Source organism: Thunnus albacares, chromosome 10, assembly GCF_914725855.1.
Source record: "Thunnus albacares chromosome 10, fThuAlb1.1, whole genome shotgun sequence".
Classification (NCBI taxonomy): domain Eukaryota; kingdom Metazoa; phylum Chordata; class Actinopteri; order Scombriformes; family Scombridae; genus Thunnus; species Thunnus albacares.
In genome coordinates this window covers 34,856,140-34,876,174 of record NC_058115.1, presented here as the reverse complement: position 1 = coordinate 34,876,174, position 20,035 = coordinate 34,856,140, and the positions used below count along the sequence as shown (strand labels likewise).

The 20,035-nt window shown below is 39.4% G+C and overlaps 2 protein-coding genes and 1 long non-coding RNA gene across 4 annotated transcripts in view; 1 reads left to right on the top strand and 2 right to left on the bottom strand.

The window, feature by feature from the left end:
• The window catches only part of LOC122990042 (phospholipid-transporting ATPase ABCA1-like), a 58,992-nt gene extending 57,795 nt beyond the window's left edge, over positions 1–1,197 (bottom strand). For both annotated transcript variants that reach the window (XM_044363162.1, XM_044363163.1), the window contains exon 1: positions 1,132–1,197. In XM_044363162.1, the coding sequence (XP_044219097.1) occupies positions 1,132–1,190 (59 nt within the window). In that variant the 5' untranslated portion in view covers positions 1,191–1,197. The remainder of the gene's footprint in view (positions 1–1,131) is intronic.
• A 6,007-nt stretch (positions 1,198–7,204) lies between these two features.
• LOC122990132 (NLR family CARD domain-containing protein 3-like) lies at positions 7,205–16,938 on the bottom strand. The gene is made up of 10 exons (XM_044363251.1): positions 16,934–16,938; positions 16,654–16,732; positions 16,264–16,492; positions 14,761–16,119; positions 14,223–14,682; positions 13,946–14,119; positions 12,820–13,071; positions 12,441–12,452; positions 7,990–8,005; positions 7,205–7,791 (listed from the first exon to the last, which is right to left on the bottom strand). The coding sequence occupies exons 1-10, from the start codon at positions 16,936–16,938 to the stop codon at positions 7,276–7,278; spliced, it is 3,102 nt and encodes a 1,033-aa protein (XP_044219186.1). The 3' UTR covers positions 7,205–7,275.
• Positions 8,352–11,106, top strand: LOC122990084. Its single transcript, XR_006405264.1, has 4 exons — positions 8,352–8,442; positions 8,530–8,601; positions 9,142–9,202; positions 9,518–11,106. It is a non-coding gene; the product is annotated as an uncharacterized LOC122990084 (long non-coding RNA).
• Positions 16,939–20,035: the final 3,097 nt, after the last annotated feature.

The window sequence follows — 20,035 nt, the reverse complement described above, 5'->3', positions numbered from 1 at the left end:
ACAGCACTTTATATTCTACTGTCACACTTAAAGGCTGATTCATGTTCACAACTTCATACAAACAAAAACATCTTACTGGAAGTTGGAGACAGAAAATATCTCTAAACAATCTGGAAATGTGTCAAATAATAAATGTGTCTTTAATCAGATTTAATCAGATTTAATCAGATTTAATGAGACTCAGTTTAAACTGAACATTGAGCTGCTGCAGCAGCAGAAACACGAACTGTGTTATAACATGTTACTTTATTATAACATGTTACTTTATTATAACATGTTACTTTATTATAACATGTTACTATATTATAACATGTTACTATATTATAACATGTTACTATATTATAACATGTTACTATATTATAACATGTTACTATATTATAACATGTTACTATATTATAACATGTCACTTTATTATAACATGTCACTTTATTATAACATGTTACTATATTATAACATGTTACTTTATTATAACATGTTACTTTATTATAACATGTTACTATATTATAACATGTTACTTTATTATAACATGTTACTATATTATAACATGTTACTTTATTATAACATGTTACTATATTATAACATGTTACTTTATTATAACATGTTACTATATTATAACATGTTACTTTATTATAACATGTTACTATATTATAACATGTTACTTTATTATAACATGTTATTTTACTATAACATGTTACTATATTATAACATGTTAATCACATGTAGCTGAGCACAGTAAACAGCTTCGTGTCTTTTTGCTTCATTAAAGAATCTTTTAACTTTCACCGAGTTTTGGAGCTTTTTCTTCTTCTTCTTCTTTCTGTTTCTGTGAGTTTTTAAGGAAACTTTAGTTTTTGTTTGAGAGATTTACGACACAGAAGAAGAAAAGAAGCGTTGAATAGAAACTTTACTGGAAACTGGGCGAGTTTTAACTCCACTTTTACCGCTGCTGGTTTTACTGGAACTGACTTTAAACCCAGTCACATCCGAAACACCGCGAGACACAGAGAATACCTAACAGGTTAAAAGTTACTGAATGAAGTAAAAATACACGTTAAACAACTGAAACACGTCATAAACACGTTATAAACAGGTTATAAACACGTTATAAACAGAGCAGATGAGGTTACGTACCGGTGTCGGTGTGTCGGTGTGTCGGTGGGCTTCTCTCCTCCTCCGCTGTCTCTCAGCATCTGCAGCTCTGATCTGCAGCCGCGAGACAAAAACACACCGGAGTCGGGTTTTTTTTTCCTAGGATGGCGAAGTCATGACCCGCCCTACTCCGCCTCTGATTGGCTCTGATTTTTACCCTCACCTCAACCAATCACACTCCTCATGCCCGAACCCAACTAACGAAGGTAACGAGTACTAGCCAATCAGAGGCAGAGGAGGGCGGGTCATGACTTCGCCATCCTATGAAAACAAATAACACACCGGAGTCAATGGGTAACAATCACACACGCTACTTCCTGTCTGAAGTTTCACAGTAAAGGTAACAATCACACGCTGCTTCCTGTCTGGAGTTTCACAGTAAAGGTAACAATCACACACGCTACTTCCTGTCTAAAGTTTCACAGTAAAGGTAACATCCACACACGCTACTTCCTGTCTAAAGTTTCACAGTAAAGGTAACAATCACACACGCTGACCGTGACGTCACCCACTGGTTAGTGGACTCCATGGCTGCCAGTGAAAAGTTCCTCCCATCATCTTTGCCTGACCAGTTTTCCTTGACCTCGATGGAAAACGTCACAAGGTCAAAGAAAGATGTGAAGGAGAATTCATAAACATACATATATACAAAGATATTTTAATTACAAAGATATTTAATTACAAAGATATTTTAACTCCCCCTATTGCTCATTTAATTAACTTGTCTTTTAAACACAGCTCCTTTCCTGATAACTGGAAATGTGCCGTTGTCACGCCTATTTTAAATCTGGAGACCTTGAAACCAGTAACTACAGACCAGTAAGTATACTGGCAATACTCTCAAAGGTTGCTGAGAAAGTTGTCATTGAACAACTGACAACATTTCTTGATACAAGCAGTTTTGGTCTACATTGTTTGCAATTTGGCTTTAGAGCAAATCATTGCTACCTTGCACTTAATAGAGCAAATTAAATCAGGACTTGACAAAGGAGGAGTAGTTGCTGCTGTATTTTTAGATCTGCGTAAAGCATTCGACACAGTCAATCATGATGTTTTAATATCGAAACTCCCTAAATTTAACTTCTCATCTAGAGCACTGGCATGGATGTCTTCATATTTATCTAATAGGAGACAATGTGTTAAAGTTGGTGACACACTGTCCAGTAACATGAAGTGCACAATGGGTGTTCCACAAGGGTCAGTGTTAGGTCCCCTATTATTTAGTCTATATATTAATGACCCCCTCAACAGTGTCATGATGCAGAGCTACAAATGTATGCAGATGACACTGTTGTGTACACACATGCAAAAACAGCTGAGTTAGCTGCTGCTAAGCTAACGATTGAATTATTATGTTTTTCTCTAAGACTATGGTACAACATCCTAACGCTGATATTCTCATCAAAGGTGAAATAAGTGACATAGTTACTGATTTTAAATATCTTGGTGTGACACTGGATCCAAATTTGAACTTTAAGAAACATGTTAAAAAAACAGTTAAAACCATAAAATACAACTTAGCAAATTTTAGACATATTAGAAACTGTCTGTCTTTGGACGCTGCAGATATTTATGCAGCTATGATTCTTTCCCAGATGTCTTATTGATCACATGTTGGGGGCAGGCTGGAGAAACAGCCATCAAACCTCTTGAGTCCTTAAACAAACAAACTCTAAAAACTCTGGACAAAAAGCCAACGCATTTCCATCACTTCTGGTTCTGGAGAAATACAATTTACTGAGCTTTGACAATTTTAGATTGTTCTCAAATTTGTGCCTAGTTTATAAATGGTAAATGGTTTGTCCTCCTCCACTATGTGACTTTGTGTTCACTCGCTCAGTAAGTTCTATTAGATCCTCCAGAATATCCTCTATACATGATTGGACCATTTAATCACACTGCATCTGGACAGTCAGCTTCCTCTGTGAAGCCACAACTCAGTGGAACCTGATGATATGAAGAACTGCAGTTCAATCAGTACATTCAAAACCATAATAACCTTTATAATATAATAACCAGGTCCAGTGGTGTCTGAACATATAAACTGTGTGAAACTGAAGTGTTGGAGGAACAGAAACATGAGCGTCTGCTGCCACCTGCTGTTCACTCACAGCATCACATCCTGTCAGAGGAGGAGCTGTTTGCTTCACTCACACTTTAAAACATGAAAACAGGAACATTTAGGCTTTAAAAAGAAATGAAGATGTTTGAAATAATCAGATCCAGTGGTGTCACTGAGCCTCAGCAGCTCTCTGTGGATCAATAAACTCCACCAGTGTTCAAATACAGAGACAGTGTTGCTGTGAAGAGAATCACTTATTAAACATATTTATATTTACAACACAATGACAACAAAGTCTTTTAATTCACCATCAGAAATCAAACTGTCTCTTTACAGCATGTCACCATTAAAACCATTAAAACCAGTTTGTTCTTCCACTCTCACATCAGCAGTTTGACTGAACCACATCATCTATCTTATGTGATGCACATTTACAAAGTTTACACAGTATATCAGATATGTTGTAAAGTTTCTTTGATGTATTTTTAGACTTTGATTATGTATCTCACAGTGTGTCTGTAGAACATGAATCCAATCGATCAATCTGATCAATAAACACCATCAGAACTCATCATTTTTGAGTCGCTCTGACAAAAACCCCAAAAAGTTTTACAGTTGATGTAAAAAATCAAAACGGACTTTAACTGAGGTCAGTTGTGTCGTCACAGACTGTCTGAACTTTAAAGATCCTCCGCACATGTTTTAAGAATATAAAAATACTCTGCTTGGAATAATAATGTGTGTCTGATGTCGGTTTTCCATGAAAAAAGATTAATTTATTAGTTAAAAATTCTTCAAATGACATCTCATCCTTCATTAAACATCCAGAATGTGTAAATATTTAAATATGTTTAGTTTGCAGAGTTGAACTGCTTCACTGTAAAGTCCATTCTCAGTGTTTGTGCTCCGGAGGCTTCAAGTTTCCACATCACACTTGTGTAAGTCGCATACTGGACCACGATTGGCTCCAAACTGGTTGTGACGTCATCAGTCCTGCAGGTGTTAAACTGAGATTTAAGGTGAGCTCAGAGAAACAGAGAAGAAGAACAACATGACAGTCAAGAAGAAGAAAAACATGTTTGAGTGGAGGAGACTTTAATGAACTCAAGTGTTTGATGTTTTGAAGCAAAACGGTTCTGTTCAATCAAATCAACATAAATCAACAAAAGTTCATTGAATGTTCTGAAATTACAGGTTGTGAAAATGACATTTTGTTGATGAAATGTTTGTCAAACAAATGAAGCTGATAGTTAATTATTGTGGATTGATCTTTTATTTCATAGCACATAATCCTTTTGATGTGAGAGAACATGCTGTTTATCTTTGATTCAAACCAACTTCACTGTATGAAGACAAGCAGCTCTGTTCTCTGTCACAAACTGTTTCATCCAGTAAAACCGAAACAAGTTTCTTTAAAGTTCATGTGTCTGCATTGATATTAATGCTGCTAATATAAATATCAATCCAGACAGAAATGATCAGAACAATGTTCTTCCAGACACTATGTGTAGGATGTGAAAGTTAGTTGAGTTTGGCTCCATCTGGTGGGAGGATGAAGAACGACTGTGTGTCAGACAGAATGTTTGTCAGCCTCCAGATGTTGGAAATATTGTTGAAATACCTTCATAGTGTTTGTCTGTCTCTCTTTGTATTTTAATATCAGGATGTTTTTCTGTCTGTTCAATTCATTTGATTTCCATGAAAGCTGCAATCAGCTGCTGTTGTTCTACTATCAGTCCACTAGATGGCCTCGTGATGCACATGTGGAGGAATTTACAGCTGTGTTTCATGTCAATTACAAGTCAATTTAACTCTGAGTGGCAGCAGGTGACTAATAATATTTATATATGACAGAACAGACTGAAGATGTTGGAAAATGATTCTTTGTGCAAATATATTCCAAATCTTTACATTTGATTCTTTTCATGTAAAAACAGTTTTCAGTGTTTTCTGCTGTTTTTTCTTCTTGTAAGGATGGAAAACATTTATCAGTCTGGAGGTCTGAGACTGACCCACAGAGAACCTTCCTGAACCCAACATGTATCAATGAATGTTAAAAATAAAGAGTCCTGATGTGAAACAGAGCTGAGGATTAGACCTGATCCAGACTGTGTTGGACCTGAACAGACCCAAACAGAGAGAGAACATCCACCCTGACAGCAGCATGATGCTCCATTAATTCACTGAGCAATGTTTGAGATCTTTGTCAGTAAATATCACAGAGCAGAACAAGCTGCGCACTCAGATGTCTGTGATCCGCTCAACACATTTCTCAACAGATCTTACTCTTCTTTTACACATTTTAAACTGAATATATTGTGACTGTCTTTCTCAGGAGTAAACACCTGTCCATGCATCCAACTGGATTCTTCTTTTGGATTGTTTCCATGGTTACGTGTTCATTTTGCTCCATTGTTTGTTTGTAATACATTATTTTGGTGTATATATTCAGGGCTGTAGCCAGGATTTTAGAAATACCCACAATACAACAACATAAATAATATGTATCATTATTTAGATTTTATTCATGTAATTATCCAATTATATTCTATATTTTATACATTTTATTAAACATGAAGGACTAAATGTTTCTAAATGTCCTCCACACTGCCAGGAATTAATCCTGGTGGAGAAATACAAAATCCATTTATAAGATATTTAAATAGTAAATTAATAGAATTAAATAGAAACATAGTAGATAGTAAAAAGTATTTGCAGATAGACTTTATTAACATCTTGAATCATAAAGCTGATGATGAGGATTTGTGTTTATCTATAGAAAAAATAGAGGAAATACAAAAGTGACTTGCAATTATACAAAATAATACAAAATAACAATAACGGCTATGATGATAATAATAATACCAAACTGGAATCAATTTATAGTGAATATTTAAATGAATATTTACACAGAAACTGAAACCAAAAACATAAAACCTCCTTTCAATACAAACTATTTTCAACAAATCCAGATGAATTAACCAAAGGAATAAACAGTGACACCTGCTGGCTTTAATCACACATGACAGCTGAGTGCTGATGCACAACTTATTTAGAAACAGTCAATGAACAACAGCTGTCAGACTGAATGTGAGCTAAACACATTAAACTGACACTTTAAACAGTCCTGAAACTGTCAAATACCTTCAATCTACTATATGAAATTAGATATGAATTAACATGCACACACACAAAAATAAATGGAGAAAACTAACATCAGCTACTGATCATCATGAACTTTATTCTCTACACAGGAACTAAATAAACACTCCAGAGAAAAACTAAATACTTCCTGTATGTCAGAAACACACAACAGCTCCTGGACTTCTCATCTCTAATGCTGTGTTCACATCATATGGGATGGATGGTAGAGGCGGGAAAGATTCCCATGTTTACAACTCGCCAGCGTTCATGTCACACAACAAATCAAGACGGCTGCATGATTACAAAGTTGGTGGAATGAGGCTCAAAAATACTGTTATTGACAATAATCCACCATATCCAGTAAATATCAGAGCTTTCAGCTTTTCCACTTCATAATTACCACTTGAATGTTGACCTGAATTCTATTGACAAGTCAGAATCTCATAATTAGCATCATTCCAATATGATATGAACGCAGCATAAAAGCAGCCACACTCCAGCTGCTGAGCCTCAGCCTTCACCATTAGAGGTGTTCATTTAACCAGCCAATAGGAGGCCTGTTGTTCTGACCATCATTTGTCATGTGATCTCTAAATAAGTGAAGGAATCAGGTAACACAGTTACTATGAAACTACTAGAAGAAGTACAACTAAACATTGTGAAGATCCCATTCCCATGATCCCATTACAGTTCAAGCCTTTCTAATACACTAACAACAGAAAACAACAACAACTGGACTCAGTTTATCATTTGATTCATTTTACAAACAAACTGTCAATCATGTGGAAACCATGTTTACATTTACAAGCAGTGAGAGATCATGTTGGTACTAAATACCATCAGCTGTGTGTGATCCTGTACAGACTGAACTATCTGGTCAGCAGTGAGAAAGTTTCTCTAACAGGAGGAGACTCTTCCTCCTACAGACCACACAGAGACACTGAGGAACCAGACCAGCAGAACCCAAACCCAGCACACAGAGGCTGAGTGAATGTGGTGTTGAAGGTGTGGAGGTGGATCAGTGTGTCAGAGGAGACTCTGTAGAAGGACAGAGTGCCAGCAGGACAGTCCACATACACTGCTACTCTGCCAGAGACAGAGGAGGAGGAGGAGGAGATGGATGTTACTCTGTTGTGACGGACATGGTAACATCCATCAGAGCAGATCAGACTCCAGGACTGATCGTTCATTCCAAACAAAAAGTCTTCACTGTCTCCTTTCCTGCTGATTCCTCTGTAAGTCACTGATATATTAACTCTTCCTCTCCACTCGACCTCCCAGTAACAGCGACCAGTCAGATCATTTCTGCACAGCAGCTGTTTCCAGTGATCAAATTTGTTTGGATGATCAGGATATGACTGAACCTCCTTCACACATGTCACCTTCCTGTTGTTGTCAGACAGTTTGAGTTTTCTGTTTGCTGTGTTTGGATCCAGTGTGAGTTGACAGAAATCTGATAGAGAGAACGAGACACAACACAGCTGCAGTTATTGATCTATCATCTGTTTGATGATGACATCATCTTCATCCTCAGTAGGATGTGAATGAGTGATGTCACAGTTTGAAGTTTGCTTTGTTTTCATGAAATGAAAAACACACTTACATTTCCTTGGACCTGGGGTCAAGTATCGGACTCCAGCAGGCTGCAGCCTGAAAGGAGGAGGGGGGTCAGAGCAGCACGTTCTCTTTCAGCATGCAAACATGGACATGACATCACTCTAGAAAAAGCAGCTCTGATTCTGATCACACTGAGCTGCTTTGCTGTTGCTAGGCAACACAACTGTCAATCACATCACATGATGACTATCAACAGCAGCTACATTCAGCCAATCAGAAACAGGCGTCTCAAAGTCAAATCATGTCAACAATGAGACTTTTTCTTGTCAGACTCAGCAGTTTGTATTGTGAACAGATGACAGGACTGTTTAAACTGATTCACATTAGCATGAAAATGATAAACCGCCTGTTTCTGTTTGTCTTTCCTCAACAATCTTTGGACGACTGACAAGTTATTTCCTCTCACACAGGTAGAACATTCCTGCATGATGGTTACAGCTGACAATCAGCTGCAGTCTCAAGAGTTTGAGGTGAGTTCACTGCAGCTTCCTGTTTTTCATTTTGTGTCCACCTGTCGGTCCATACCTGACACGCCTGAGTGTTTGTACTAATTTCAGCCACAAGAGGCCAGAAATGCACCACTACCCCATGTTCTAAGTAGGACTGAAAGCATTTATGTTTTCTTCTTGGTGAGTTTTAATATCTCCATACGCTACAAACACAAAGTACATATATATTGTGTTGGAAAGTTATGTAACATTACTGTCATGTTTTTTTTTTGTGGCTAGAAATGTGTTTTAATTGGCACTAATCTGCCGTTAGCATTAGCTATACTGACATTAGCTGTTAGTGCGCTAGCTAGCGGGCTAACATATTGTTTATGGCAAACAGCTACAACCTGCATAGCTAACATTAGTCATCTTAAAGGGGACACTTCACCCCTTATGAGTGGGATGTTTTACAAATAAAGATTAAAAATCAAACTTATGAGTGGGACATTTGGACACTTGCTAAGGGAATTGGATAACTTTGTACATTTAATCATAGCTATAAACAACAGAATAAGCACTCTGGATGTATTTGGATTTTGGAAATTTAGTTTAATATGGTTATTATTCATATAAGGAGGAGGTGTAATGTGGTGTAAAGTTTATGAGCTTTCTTTCTTTATTTAATGAATAAAATACTTAACAGCAACTATGACTGAATGATGCAGTCTTGTTTCACAGACAGCAGAATGAGACCTAAACACTGTTGGGGAGAAATTCAAACCTGATCGGCTGTGCGTCGGTAAGATGTTAGTATGAAGTATGACCCAAGCTATCCAAACATAGAGGAGCAGTGAGCTAAACTTGATTTTGTTGGCAAATGAAAGTGCTCAGAGAGAAAATAAGAATGTGTTGTTACTCTGATTAGTTATGATTGTACAATGTGCAGTGCATTAAAAAGACCCAATTTCAACCCACTGGCTCAATACATTATAATGATGCTGCTCACTTTCAGTGGTGGATTTTCCCCCGTTGTCTTGATGTACCATATAAGATTATTGCAGATTAGAGTCATTTCATTTGAATGAATCATTCTTTCTCTTGATAAAATCTATAGGAGAGATACAACGAGCACAACTCAAGGGTCCAAGCACACCTGAAGGTTCACTGGTGGCCAAATACCTGAACCTGATCAGAGGGGGACATGATAAGTTTCCAGCTTTTCATTATTGTGTGTATTGTGAGTTGTATGTAACCCAGGTCCCGTGTTGCTGTGTTATATTTATACTTGAGTGTGTAGTACAATGGGACAGGGCCTGAGTTCATTGTTGAACTGTCTTTCAATCAGAATAAGTTCCCTTTTAAATAGCACTTATATGAAAAAAATAAAATACCTTTTAAATACCTTAAATCAAAACAGTCACCTCTCAAATACCTCTTGAACAAAAATTGACCCTTCGAATATGGTTAATGTTAACAAAACAAAATTTTTAATTTCATACACAACCCAAAATTACTCAGTGTTTACCTGTGGGCCCACACACGCACACCTTCCCTCTTTTATCAATAATTTAACCCTGTTGCAGGCCTGATTTGAAGCTGGTGTGCGGTGAGGCCTAAAAACTTTAATGGCCGCTTCACTCTGACATGAGCAGAAAACAAAAAGCACTGTTCAGCAAATTCAGTTAGTTCAGTTACTTTCAGTTAGTACTCACGAATCCCAAGTGAACTGTTAGTGGGGGATAGCAGTCACAGGGGCAATGGCAGTCACCGTTGAGCAGTTACACTACCCTGACCTGTGCCACTTGTCCCACCCCTTATTGAGGGAACGACTTGGATTGACTATTAATTTGTTAAAGACCCAATAACAATACAAAACAGGTTAGGTTGCACGGCTGATTACACAGACTTTAGATAAAAAACTAGTCTTCTCCTACATGAATTTTAAATTTAATTTTTGCCAGTACTTAACATTTTAAACTGTACATCTATTTAAGCATTTTTCCAGTACATATTTTAACCAGTTTTAGTATTATCAACTTTGTGTGTTATACAACTATTTACATGCTGTGTTACTGCTTTTTATGAACTGTAGGATTTTAGACAGGGCTACATGTACCTATAGTTTTGGAGGACATAATCAGACATTTACACAACCTGATTAAGTTTCCTGTATGCAATCTCTTGTGGACAAGATATTACATAATTAAACTGTTTAATGACAAGTCGGTTCCATATTGGTAATGCCAGCCAGGCGGTTAGCTGAAGACTTAAAAGACCCTTATCATCAGTATCTAAGTAAATTTTGTTACAAAGACATTTCTTTGACAGAACAATGTTTCCACTCAGTTCAGCTTTTACACATGCTCCACCCAGTGGTTTCTGTCGCAAGGTCCGTGGTTACCAAGCATCCTTATAGTTTATAGTTTAGAGAAGATTAAGATATCCAAAGTAGATGATCTATTTACTGCTTCAGTTTCGGTTGCGGGCCTTTTGGCCACTGCGGCGCCGCGCTGGATTTGGTCTGGAAAGTTGAGCCAGAGTCAACTTTTGGAGAAACGCAATCCAACGTCACCGCTGCTAAACGCAGTGGTGGCCAATCACAGCCAGAGATCAGACTGTACAGACCTGTAAACTCTGCTATGAGGGAGTACAAAGACATTACTAGGAGGAGGGGAGGACATTTCGCTTCATTTGATAACGTTAAGAGTTAGACTTTGCTGTTGGCTTCCTGGCTCATTTTAAAAAAGACGAGAGAGAGAGAGCAGCTGGTGTTGAGCGACTTGGAGAGTGAATGAAGAGAGGGAAAGCTGGGAGTGACAAAGCCAGTGAATCAGGTCAATAAAATGCTATTTTCTGATTGTTTCACAACAGTTACATTCTAGAGCACAAATAAACACACCCACACCCCCGCACGACTCTGGTCGAACATGTGGGGGTTGGCCGCATGGCCTGACTTGGTCTGAATACGGCAGCCTTCCTCCTGATAAATCCTGAGCTCCATCAGAGCTGTTTACAAAATATTTCAGAAGCTTAAAGTTTAATTCTGTTTTCTTTGGAGAGTCTCCTCTGTCCTATCAAGTTCATAAGTACAGTGAATCCGCATGAGGCTGACTGGGAGAAAGTGCTGTACCGCCAGGGAGCAAGAGGCTGAGCTGACCTGTTGTGGGCTGATGAGTCTGGTGGACTCTGGTTTCTTCTTCCTCAACTTTTTCAAATAAAACATTAAAAACTTTGTGTAGCTGTTATTGTAGCGTTAACGTTACTGTGCATCGACTAAGTCACATTACAGTGATCACTTGAGCACCACAGCCCTGTCTGACAGCCTGTGACAGGCTGCTATGATTATGCTGAGAGATGTCTCATTGATGGCATATCCAGGCACACCCGTGGCTATGTGAACATCACTCTGAATTTATAAACACATGAAACAGCTGCAGAAACTGCTCCACTCACTGTCAAAATAACTTTACTGATCTTATAATACATCCATGGCCTGTATGCGTCTTGTTATGTGCAGCACCATATTTCTCCCCCTCACTCTGACGCTCCACATTAAATTCTGCTCTGTTACTCTGTTGGACCCAAAGCGTTGGCACCACACTCACAGCTGCTTTTCACTATTGCTGAACATGAACACAAACAAGATACAACAGGTTTTCTGTGAATGTTAACGTTACAAATCCGGTGTGTTTTGGAGTCATTTTAGCTCTGAATATTGAGGAGAACAAATCAGCTGAAAGAAATTTCAGCTTCTGGGGAAATCTGACCAGCATAATACAAACATTAGGGGGGAACATTTACCATGTTTCATATATTGAGGTCTAAACTGTGTTGAGGGATGGTTGGTTTAAATATCATAATACAAATATCAATTATGAAATTAAGACTGTGTTACATGTTAGTATACTGTACAGAAAATATAACAGAGTTCTGTGATTCATTCAAAAACAGTTTCACAATGTCTCTCTGTTCACCTGTCACGTCTGCTTGCCGAGCATGGTCACCATTTTGAATTGACTATCCTACAGAGAGATTACCTTGTGACACAGCTGGACATGACGTCAGGACATCACAAGATCACAAGATCACGCGAGAATCCATTTTGTCAGGCTTCAAGTTATGTGCTTGTGTGTGACCAATTAGCATTGTGAACCCAGCTGCCTCACAAGGTAAAACAGTGATAGACGGTGATAGACAGATAGTTCATCCAATCACCTCCAATGTGTGTGTCTTTTTCCAAACAGTTTCCAGGGCCAACTTTTCCAATGGTTCTATGTAACAAACCATCTAACACATCAGGTTAACAGAGACACAGATCGGCACTGCACCTGGACTGCTCACATGTGCCGCCTGGTGGTTTTTGGTGCACACTGGAGCTATTCCTGGATAAATTATTTCACCTCCCTTCACTGCAGCTACGGCAATACCATGGTAATCACGTCAATTGAAATGAGTGACATCTGTACCTGAGATTGTCCACCTGTCTGTCCATACCTGAGAGTGTCCAGTTTCCAGTGTGGATCCTCCAGTTCAGCAGACAGCAGCTTCTCTCCTGAGTCTCCTGGATGATTGTAGGTCAGATCAAGCTCTCTCAGATGGGAGGGGTTGGAGCTCAGAGCTGAGGCCAGAGAAGCACAGCCGTCTTCTGTGATCAAACATCCTGACAGCCTGCAGACACACAAAACAACACGATCTGAGATCACTGCAGGACTGGAAGATAGTATGTTTATACTGTCATCACCAATGTGTTTCTGTAATATTTAGAGTTAAACTTAATACTTCCAGTCACTACTTCTCAATTCAAATGGCTAACCACTATAAGGCTTGTACTGTGAGGTAATTCCAGCTTCTTGTAACCTTAGTAAACATGATGTTAGTGACTGCTAATTCTTCACTGCATAAAAATAGGTCTAAATAAAATAATAGTAAAAGGAGAAGCAGCCACAGTGAACTGTTTAGATGAAGGGCTGCAGGTGACAGATTCTGGCTACAGTTTGTATGAATATCAAACCTCCAACATGTCACAGAAGTAAATGACTCTGTCTCAGATGCTCACAATCAAATACCTAACAGGGATCCCAACTAATGTGGCATATAAGGACTAAATTTTGTGTAAATAAAAGTAAAAACTAATAGTAAGGAAACATTTCTGACTCCTTCATTCAATTTCTGTAATCATCCAGAGTTAGAAGCTTGTTTGAAAGAAAAGAGGAATTACATGGTGGTTAACCACAGAGCAGCTGGGGTGCACTGTCATATCACCATGGTGAGTAAAAATAACTATCATCCCAGCACAGATACTGCTCTGAAATTAAAAGAAACTATGAGTGTAACCAAAAACTGTTCACTGACTGTATGTGTTTGACTTTGGGCCAGTTCTTCATTCAGTTTTTGAATCTTAAAATTCCTCTCTGGTATTTCAGGTTCCAACAGCAGAGACAGAACAAAATTAATGAAACTATGTTAATAGAAAGTTATTCACAGGGTCTAAACACACAATTGGTCTGAAAATAGGATTCAGAACAGGTTGATGAATCCTGACCTGAGATTTTCCAGTGTACAGTTTGGACTCTCCAGTCCAGAAGTCAGCAGTTTCAGTCCGGAATCCTGCAGGTTGTTGTTACTCAAGTCAAGCTCTCTCAGACTACAGGACTGGGAGCTGAGAACTGAGGACAGAGCTGCACAGCTTCTCTCTGAGAGGTTACAGTCAGTCAGCCTGAAGAATGAATGTGGAAAAGTATTTCATAAATTATTCATGTTTCAATCCTTTTAAAAGTATTTTAAAAATTCTTTCAATAAATAACTGTCTGTGTTCTTACAGAGCTTTGTTGGAGGCTTTGACCACTGGCAGCAGCCTAAGAAGAGCCTCCTCTGAAGCAGAGTATTTCTTCAGGTCAAACACGTCCAGATCTTTTTCTGATGACAGTAAGATGAAGACCAGAGCTGACCACTGAGCAGGAGACAGTTTATCTGTAGAGAGACTTTCTGATTGCAGGTACTGTTGGATCTCCTCCACTAGAGAACGATCATTCAGTTCATTCAGACAGTGGAACAGATTGATGCTTCTCTCTGTAGACAGATTCTCATTGATCTTCTTCTTGATGTACTTGACTGTTTTCTGATTGGTCTGTGAGCTACTTCCTGTGTGTGTCAGCAGACCTCGGAGGAGAGTCTGATTGTTCTGCAGTGAAAGACCCAAGAGGAAGCGGAGGAACAAGTCCAGGTGTCCATTTGGACTCTGTAAGGCCTCGTCCACAGCACTCTGGTAGAAGTGTGTCTCTGCAGATTTGTCTTTTCTTGTTTCAGACTTTTCGGATGTTGTTTGTTTTTTTAACATCAGATTGACGTCCACAGCACTCGGGTAGAGTGCTGGTCCGGGTTTTTCTTTAAAGACTTTAAACCACAAGGAGGTTTTTTGTTCTTCTGCCAGCAGATTGACTCCAGAGTTGAAGAATGTCAGATGGACATGAAGAGCAGCCAGAAACTCTTGAACGCTCAGATGGATGAAGCAGAACACCTTGTCCTGGTACAGCCCTCTCTCCTCTATAAAGATCTGCGTGAACACTCCTGAGTACACTGAGGCTGCTCTGATATCGATGCCACACTCTGTCAGGTCTGATTCATAGAAGATCAGGTTGCCTTTCTGCAGCTGCTCAAAAGCCAGTTTTCCCAGAGACTCAATCATCTTCCTGCTCTCTGGACTCCAGTGTGGATCTGTCTCAGCTCCTCCATCATACTTGACATTCTTCAGTTTGGACTGAACCACCAGGAAGTGGATGTACATCTCAGTCAGGGTCTTGGGTAGCTCTCCTCCCCCTCTGCTTTTCAACACATCTTCCAGAACTGTAGCAGTGATCCAGCAGAAGACTGGCATGTGGCACATGATGTAGAGGCTTCGTGATCTCTTGATGTAGGAGACAATGCTGCTGGCCCTCTCCTCATCTCTGAATCTCTTCCTGAAGTACTCCTCCTTCTGTGGGTCAGTGAACCCTCTGACCTCTGTCACCATGCCGACATATTCAGGAGGGATCTGATTGGCTGCTGCAGGTCGTGTGGTTATCCAGAGGTGAGCAGAGGGAAACAGTTTCCCCCTGATGAGGTTTGTCAGCAGCACATCCACTGAGGTGGACTCTGTGACATCAGTCAGGATCTCATTGTTGTGGAAGTCCAAAGGAAGTCGACACTCGTCCAAACCATCAAAGATGAACACAACCTGGAACTCTTCAAAGGTGCAGATTTCTGCTTCTTTGGTTTCAGTAAAGAAGTGATGAACAAGTTCCACCAAGCTGTACTTTTTCTCTTTCAGCACATTCAGCTCTCTGAAAGTGAATGGAAATGTGAAGTGTATGTCCTGGTTGGCTTTGTCTTCAGCCCAGTCCAGAGTGAACTTCTGTGTTAAGACTGTTTTCCCAATGCCAGCCACTCCCTTTGTAATCACTGTTCTGATTGGTTCATCTCTTCCAGGTAAGGCTTTAAAGATGTCTTCTTGTCTGATTGTTGTTTCTGGTCTGTCTGGTTTCCTGGATGCTGTTTCAATCTGTCTGACCTCATGTTCATCATTGACCTCTGCAGTCCCTCCCTCTGTGATGTAGAGCTCTGTGTAGATCTGGTTCAGAAGGGTTGGGTTTCCTGCATTAGCAATCCCCTCAAACACACGATGGAACTTCTCCTTCAAGTTAGACTTGAGTTTATGTTGGCACAGTGGAGCAAGAGCTTCTTCAAGAACAAAGAACAAATGAAATCCATCAGCCAGAATAGATATTTCAACATTTATTCCCTCAAAGAATGTGTATATGAACATATTTTCCTCCATCTCAATCATTTATCCCGCATGTTAAATCTTTATAGAAATCCTCTTACTGTTCTGTAGACAGTCAGCCAGCTCCTCCTGCTTCATTCTCCTCAGGAAGTGCAGTGTGATCCTCTGAAATGCCTCTCTGCTTCTCCTCCTCTGCTCTTCCTCCTCACTGTCCAACACCTCCTCACCCTCCCTCTGACTCTCTAAACATTCTGGATAATCTGAACTCAGGACCCTCTGCATCTTCTTCAGCTCGTTCTTCACAAAATTGATGATGTTCTCCTCCAGCAGCTGGAACAGAATACTATATGAATGACACAATCAGACTGAAATTATGAAGCAAACATCAGATCCATGTTGGACTGACTGACAATCCACTGGTCTACAAAGTGCAGCATGGAGATGACTGTGAACAGAATAAATATAAAAGTATTTGTTGCACTTGTACAGACCTTAAATATCGTGTCCAGGTGTGTTTGATGCTGCTGGGCAGACTGACCACTGGGAACCTCTGAGCTCTCCTGGTCCACTCTGTGGAGGAATCATGAAGAATGAGCTCACATTATGTCTGTCCACACAGAGACAAATACAGGCTAAAGGTCCATCAAGTGATATTTGGATGTGAACAGAGAATCAGATGACTCCCTGTAGTGGTAAAGCTTTACTAGTCCTGCTGATCCCACTGAGAATCAACAGCTCAGTCTGTTTGTAGCTTTCAGCTCAGTGTTTTACTTCATCAGTCAGTTTGGTTTAGTCCCAACAGCTTTGAACAACCCTCCATACAGCTCTCCCTCCCTCACTGTACACTGGTGAAGTGCCCTGGAGCAAGGCAGCTACAACCTCCAGCTGCTCCAGTGGAAGTGTTCAGTGTCTGCTTGTATCAGACTGGTTGAACTGGGCAGCTCCCAGTATGAAAATGACATTCAAGTGTGTGTAAGTGAGAAAGTAGGCCGGTGTCATGTCTGAGGTTTTTGAATGTATTGTGTTTGAGCAGGTTGAGGAGTATTTAGTCAGACACAGTTTGTTGTTTGCGCTTCAGTCTGGCTTTACAGCAGCAGACTCTACTGACACCTGTCTTATTCATTTGTTTGAATTTATTAGACAAAACCTTGGTGGAGGAAATTATGCTGAATTGCAGAAAGCCATTGAGACAGTGAATCATTCTGTACTGTTGTCAAAGTTACAGTGCATGGCATCTGGACATACTGGTGTAAAATGGTTTATTTCTTACATGACAGGAAGAACTCAAGTCTGTGATATTAGAGTGGTTCTATCAGAACCTCAGGATATTACATGTGTGGTGAGAACGGTTCTATTTTAGGGCCTCTTTTATTTCTTATGTATATAAATGATACAACAGCTGCTGTGACATGCAAGCTGCTGCTGTATGCTGATGATTCTACATTACTAGTATCTGGGAATGATGTCAGTGAAATTCACAACTCTTAGTAATGAATCAGAAAGTGTGAGAGAGTGGCTCATAGATAACAACCTCTCAATACATTTGGGTAAAACTCAGTCAATCCTGTTTGGAACAAAGACATTGTCAAGAACAAATACACTGAAAATCTTTTGTAAAGGAATTGAAAATTTATTATGTTTTGTCTCATATTTAAGAATAATATTGGACCAGTCACTGTCCTGTGAATCTGTTGTTGCTAAAATATCTAAGAGTGGCAGCAAACTTAAGTTCCTGTTTCACAGACTAAGGCTCTTTTTGACTTTTCTGTTAAGAAACTTCTCATGTCCTCATTGGTACAGCGTCAGTTTGACTCTGCCTGTTCTTATTGGTTCAGTGGTTTGACATTTAAATTTAGGAAGAAAGTGCAGGTTATGCAAAATAATATTAGTCAGTATTTATTAAATGTATCCTCTTTAACTCATATTGGTGATGAATTCAGAAGTGTAGGACTGCTGCCAGTACAGCTCAGAGTAGAACAACAGAAGCTGCATGATATGTTCAACATTATCAATGGGTTTGCTCCTCAATACTTCACAGATAACAATGGAACATACTCAGCATGGCTATAACACCAGGGCCAGTGTGTGTTCATATAAAGTCCCTCCAGTGAATAATGTAGCCAGAAGTTCCTTTTTTTAAGCTGCTGCCGTGTTGTGGAACAGCCTCCTGTTACACATCCAGCTGTTAAAAATGAGAGGAGCTTATAGAAGTCAGGTTAGGACTTATTTATGGAACATGGTCACAGGTTTATACTGAAATCTGCAATTCCATTTTTACTTCAGCCATCAAATCGTCCTTGTTGTACTTTTTTACGATGTGGATGTTTATTATTTTATTTAATTTTTGTTTTTTTATGTGGGAAATGAGTGTTTTCACTTTAACATGTTTTTTTTATGTCTGTAATATATAAATAAATCATATCATGTCACTTATCATATGAACAACTGAGTGCAACACCATGAATGTCTTCCAGAAGAGACTGTCTGAATATGTGATCTGTTATCTCCATATTTAAATGATTATCACGTCTCCTCCCTCTCTATGACGGCCGGCTTTTCACTGACGTGGTCGGACAACACGTCGTACAAACCAGTTCTTTTCTAGCATAACCTGACATTTACTGCTAGTTAGAGCTTACATCTGATCAGTAGATGGACGTCCTTCTTTAAAATGAATTAAACATTCATTTGAATGGCCACTCTTCATGGACACACTGCTGGGTTCCGGTCTGGGAGAGTCTGGTCTCTGCTGCTGGATCCTGAAACAACAACAGCTCTGATAAATGTGCATGTTGGATAGAAATGAAAAGTCTGTTCAGTCTTTGCAGCTTTACATTCTGACCTTCCATCAGCAGGTTGTCCAGATTTAAAATGTATATCTTTATCCATGGACCAGTCACTCTTCATGGACACACAGCTGGGTCCAGGTCCAGGTCCAGGTCCAGGTCCAGGTCCAGGTCCAGCAGAGTCTGGTCTGTGCTGCTCCTTTGTTCTTCAACACAACACACACAGAACTTTGAGTGTGAATAATGATGGTGGAGTGATGTGAGTGGAGAACAGTGATGGACAGTTAGAGATCCTCATCTCACCTCTGAGCTTTGGTCTGGCTGTCATGTTCCCCACACAGAGAGCTTTTAGAGGGAGGGACTCCCTCCTCTCTGTCCTCACACTGATCCATAGCAGAGACACACCTTCACACAAACACAACAACACATTATTTCTCATCATTCCTCTCAGTCACATGACAAACACACAGAGCTCTGACTGGAGGAAAGCAGCTCATCCACTTCAATACTAAATACACTCATCTGACAGTTTCCATGTTGTTGGCACTTTGAGCTGCAGTGTCATATCTAACAAATCACTTTCACAATGCTCACAATGGGCCTCATGCAAGAAGCACTCGAACCAACAGATTTGTTCTTAAGTGACACATACGAGTGATTTAAGAGAATTTGTGGCTTCACCAATTTTCTGAGACTTCTCTCTGAGGTACGAATGAAATTGACGAGTTCAGAGCTGTCGTACGAGTCCTGAACAGATGGTCTGACTTTCTTCACAGTTTAAATATGATACAGAAACCAAGTGAAAATAAAATATATATCGGTTTATATATTACAGAGGTTTAGGAGAAGAGAATGAAAATGATTTTGCAGGAAGCTTTTGGATGGTTTGAAGACTAGAGGGAAACACTTCATGTTACTGTTTCTTTGGCTTTCTTTGGGGATCAGATCACTTTTCACTTCTATTTGACAGAATTTGAAAAGCTCTTCAACATTTGAAATGTTCCTCTTTTTCCAAGTCTACTATATCCAGTCAGAGCATGCAGCGGCAGCTCGTCCAGTAATCCAAAATCAATCATGTTACCTGGAC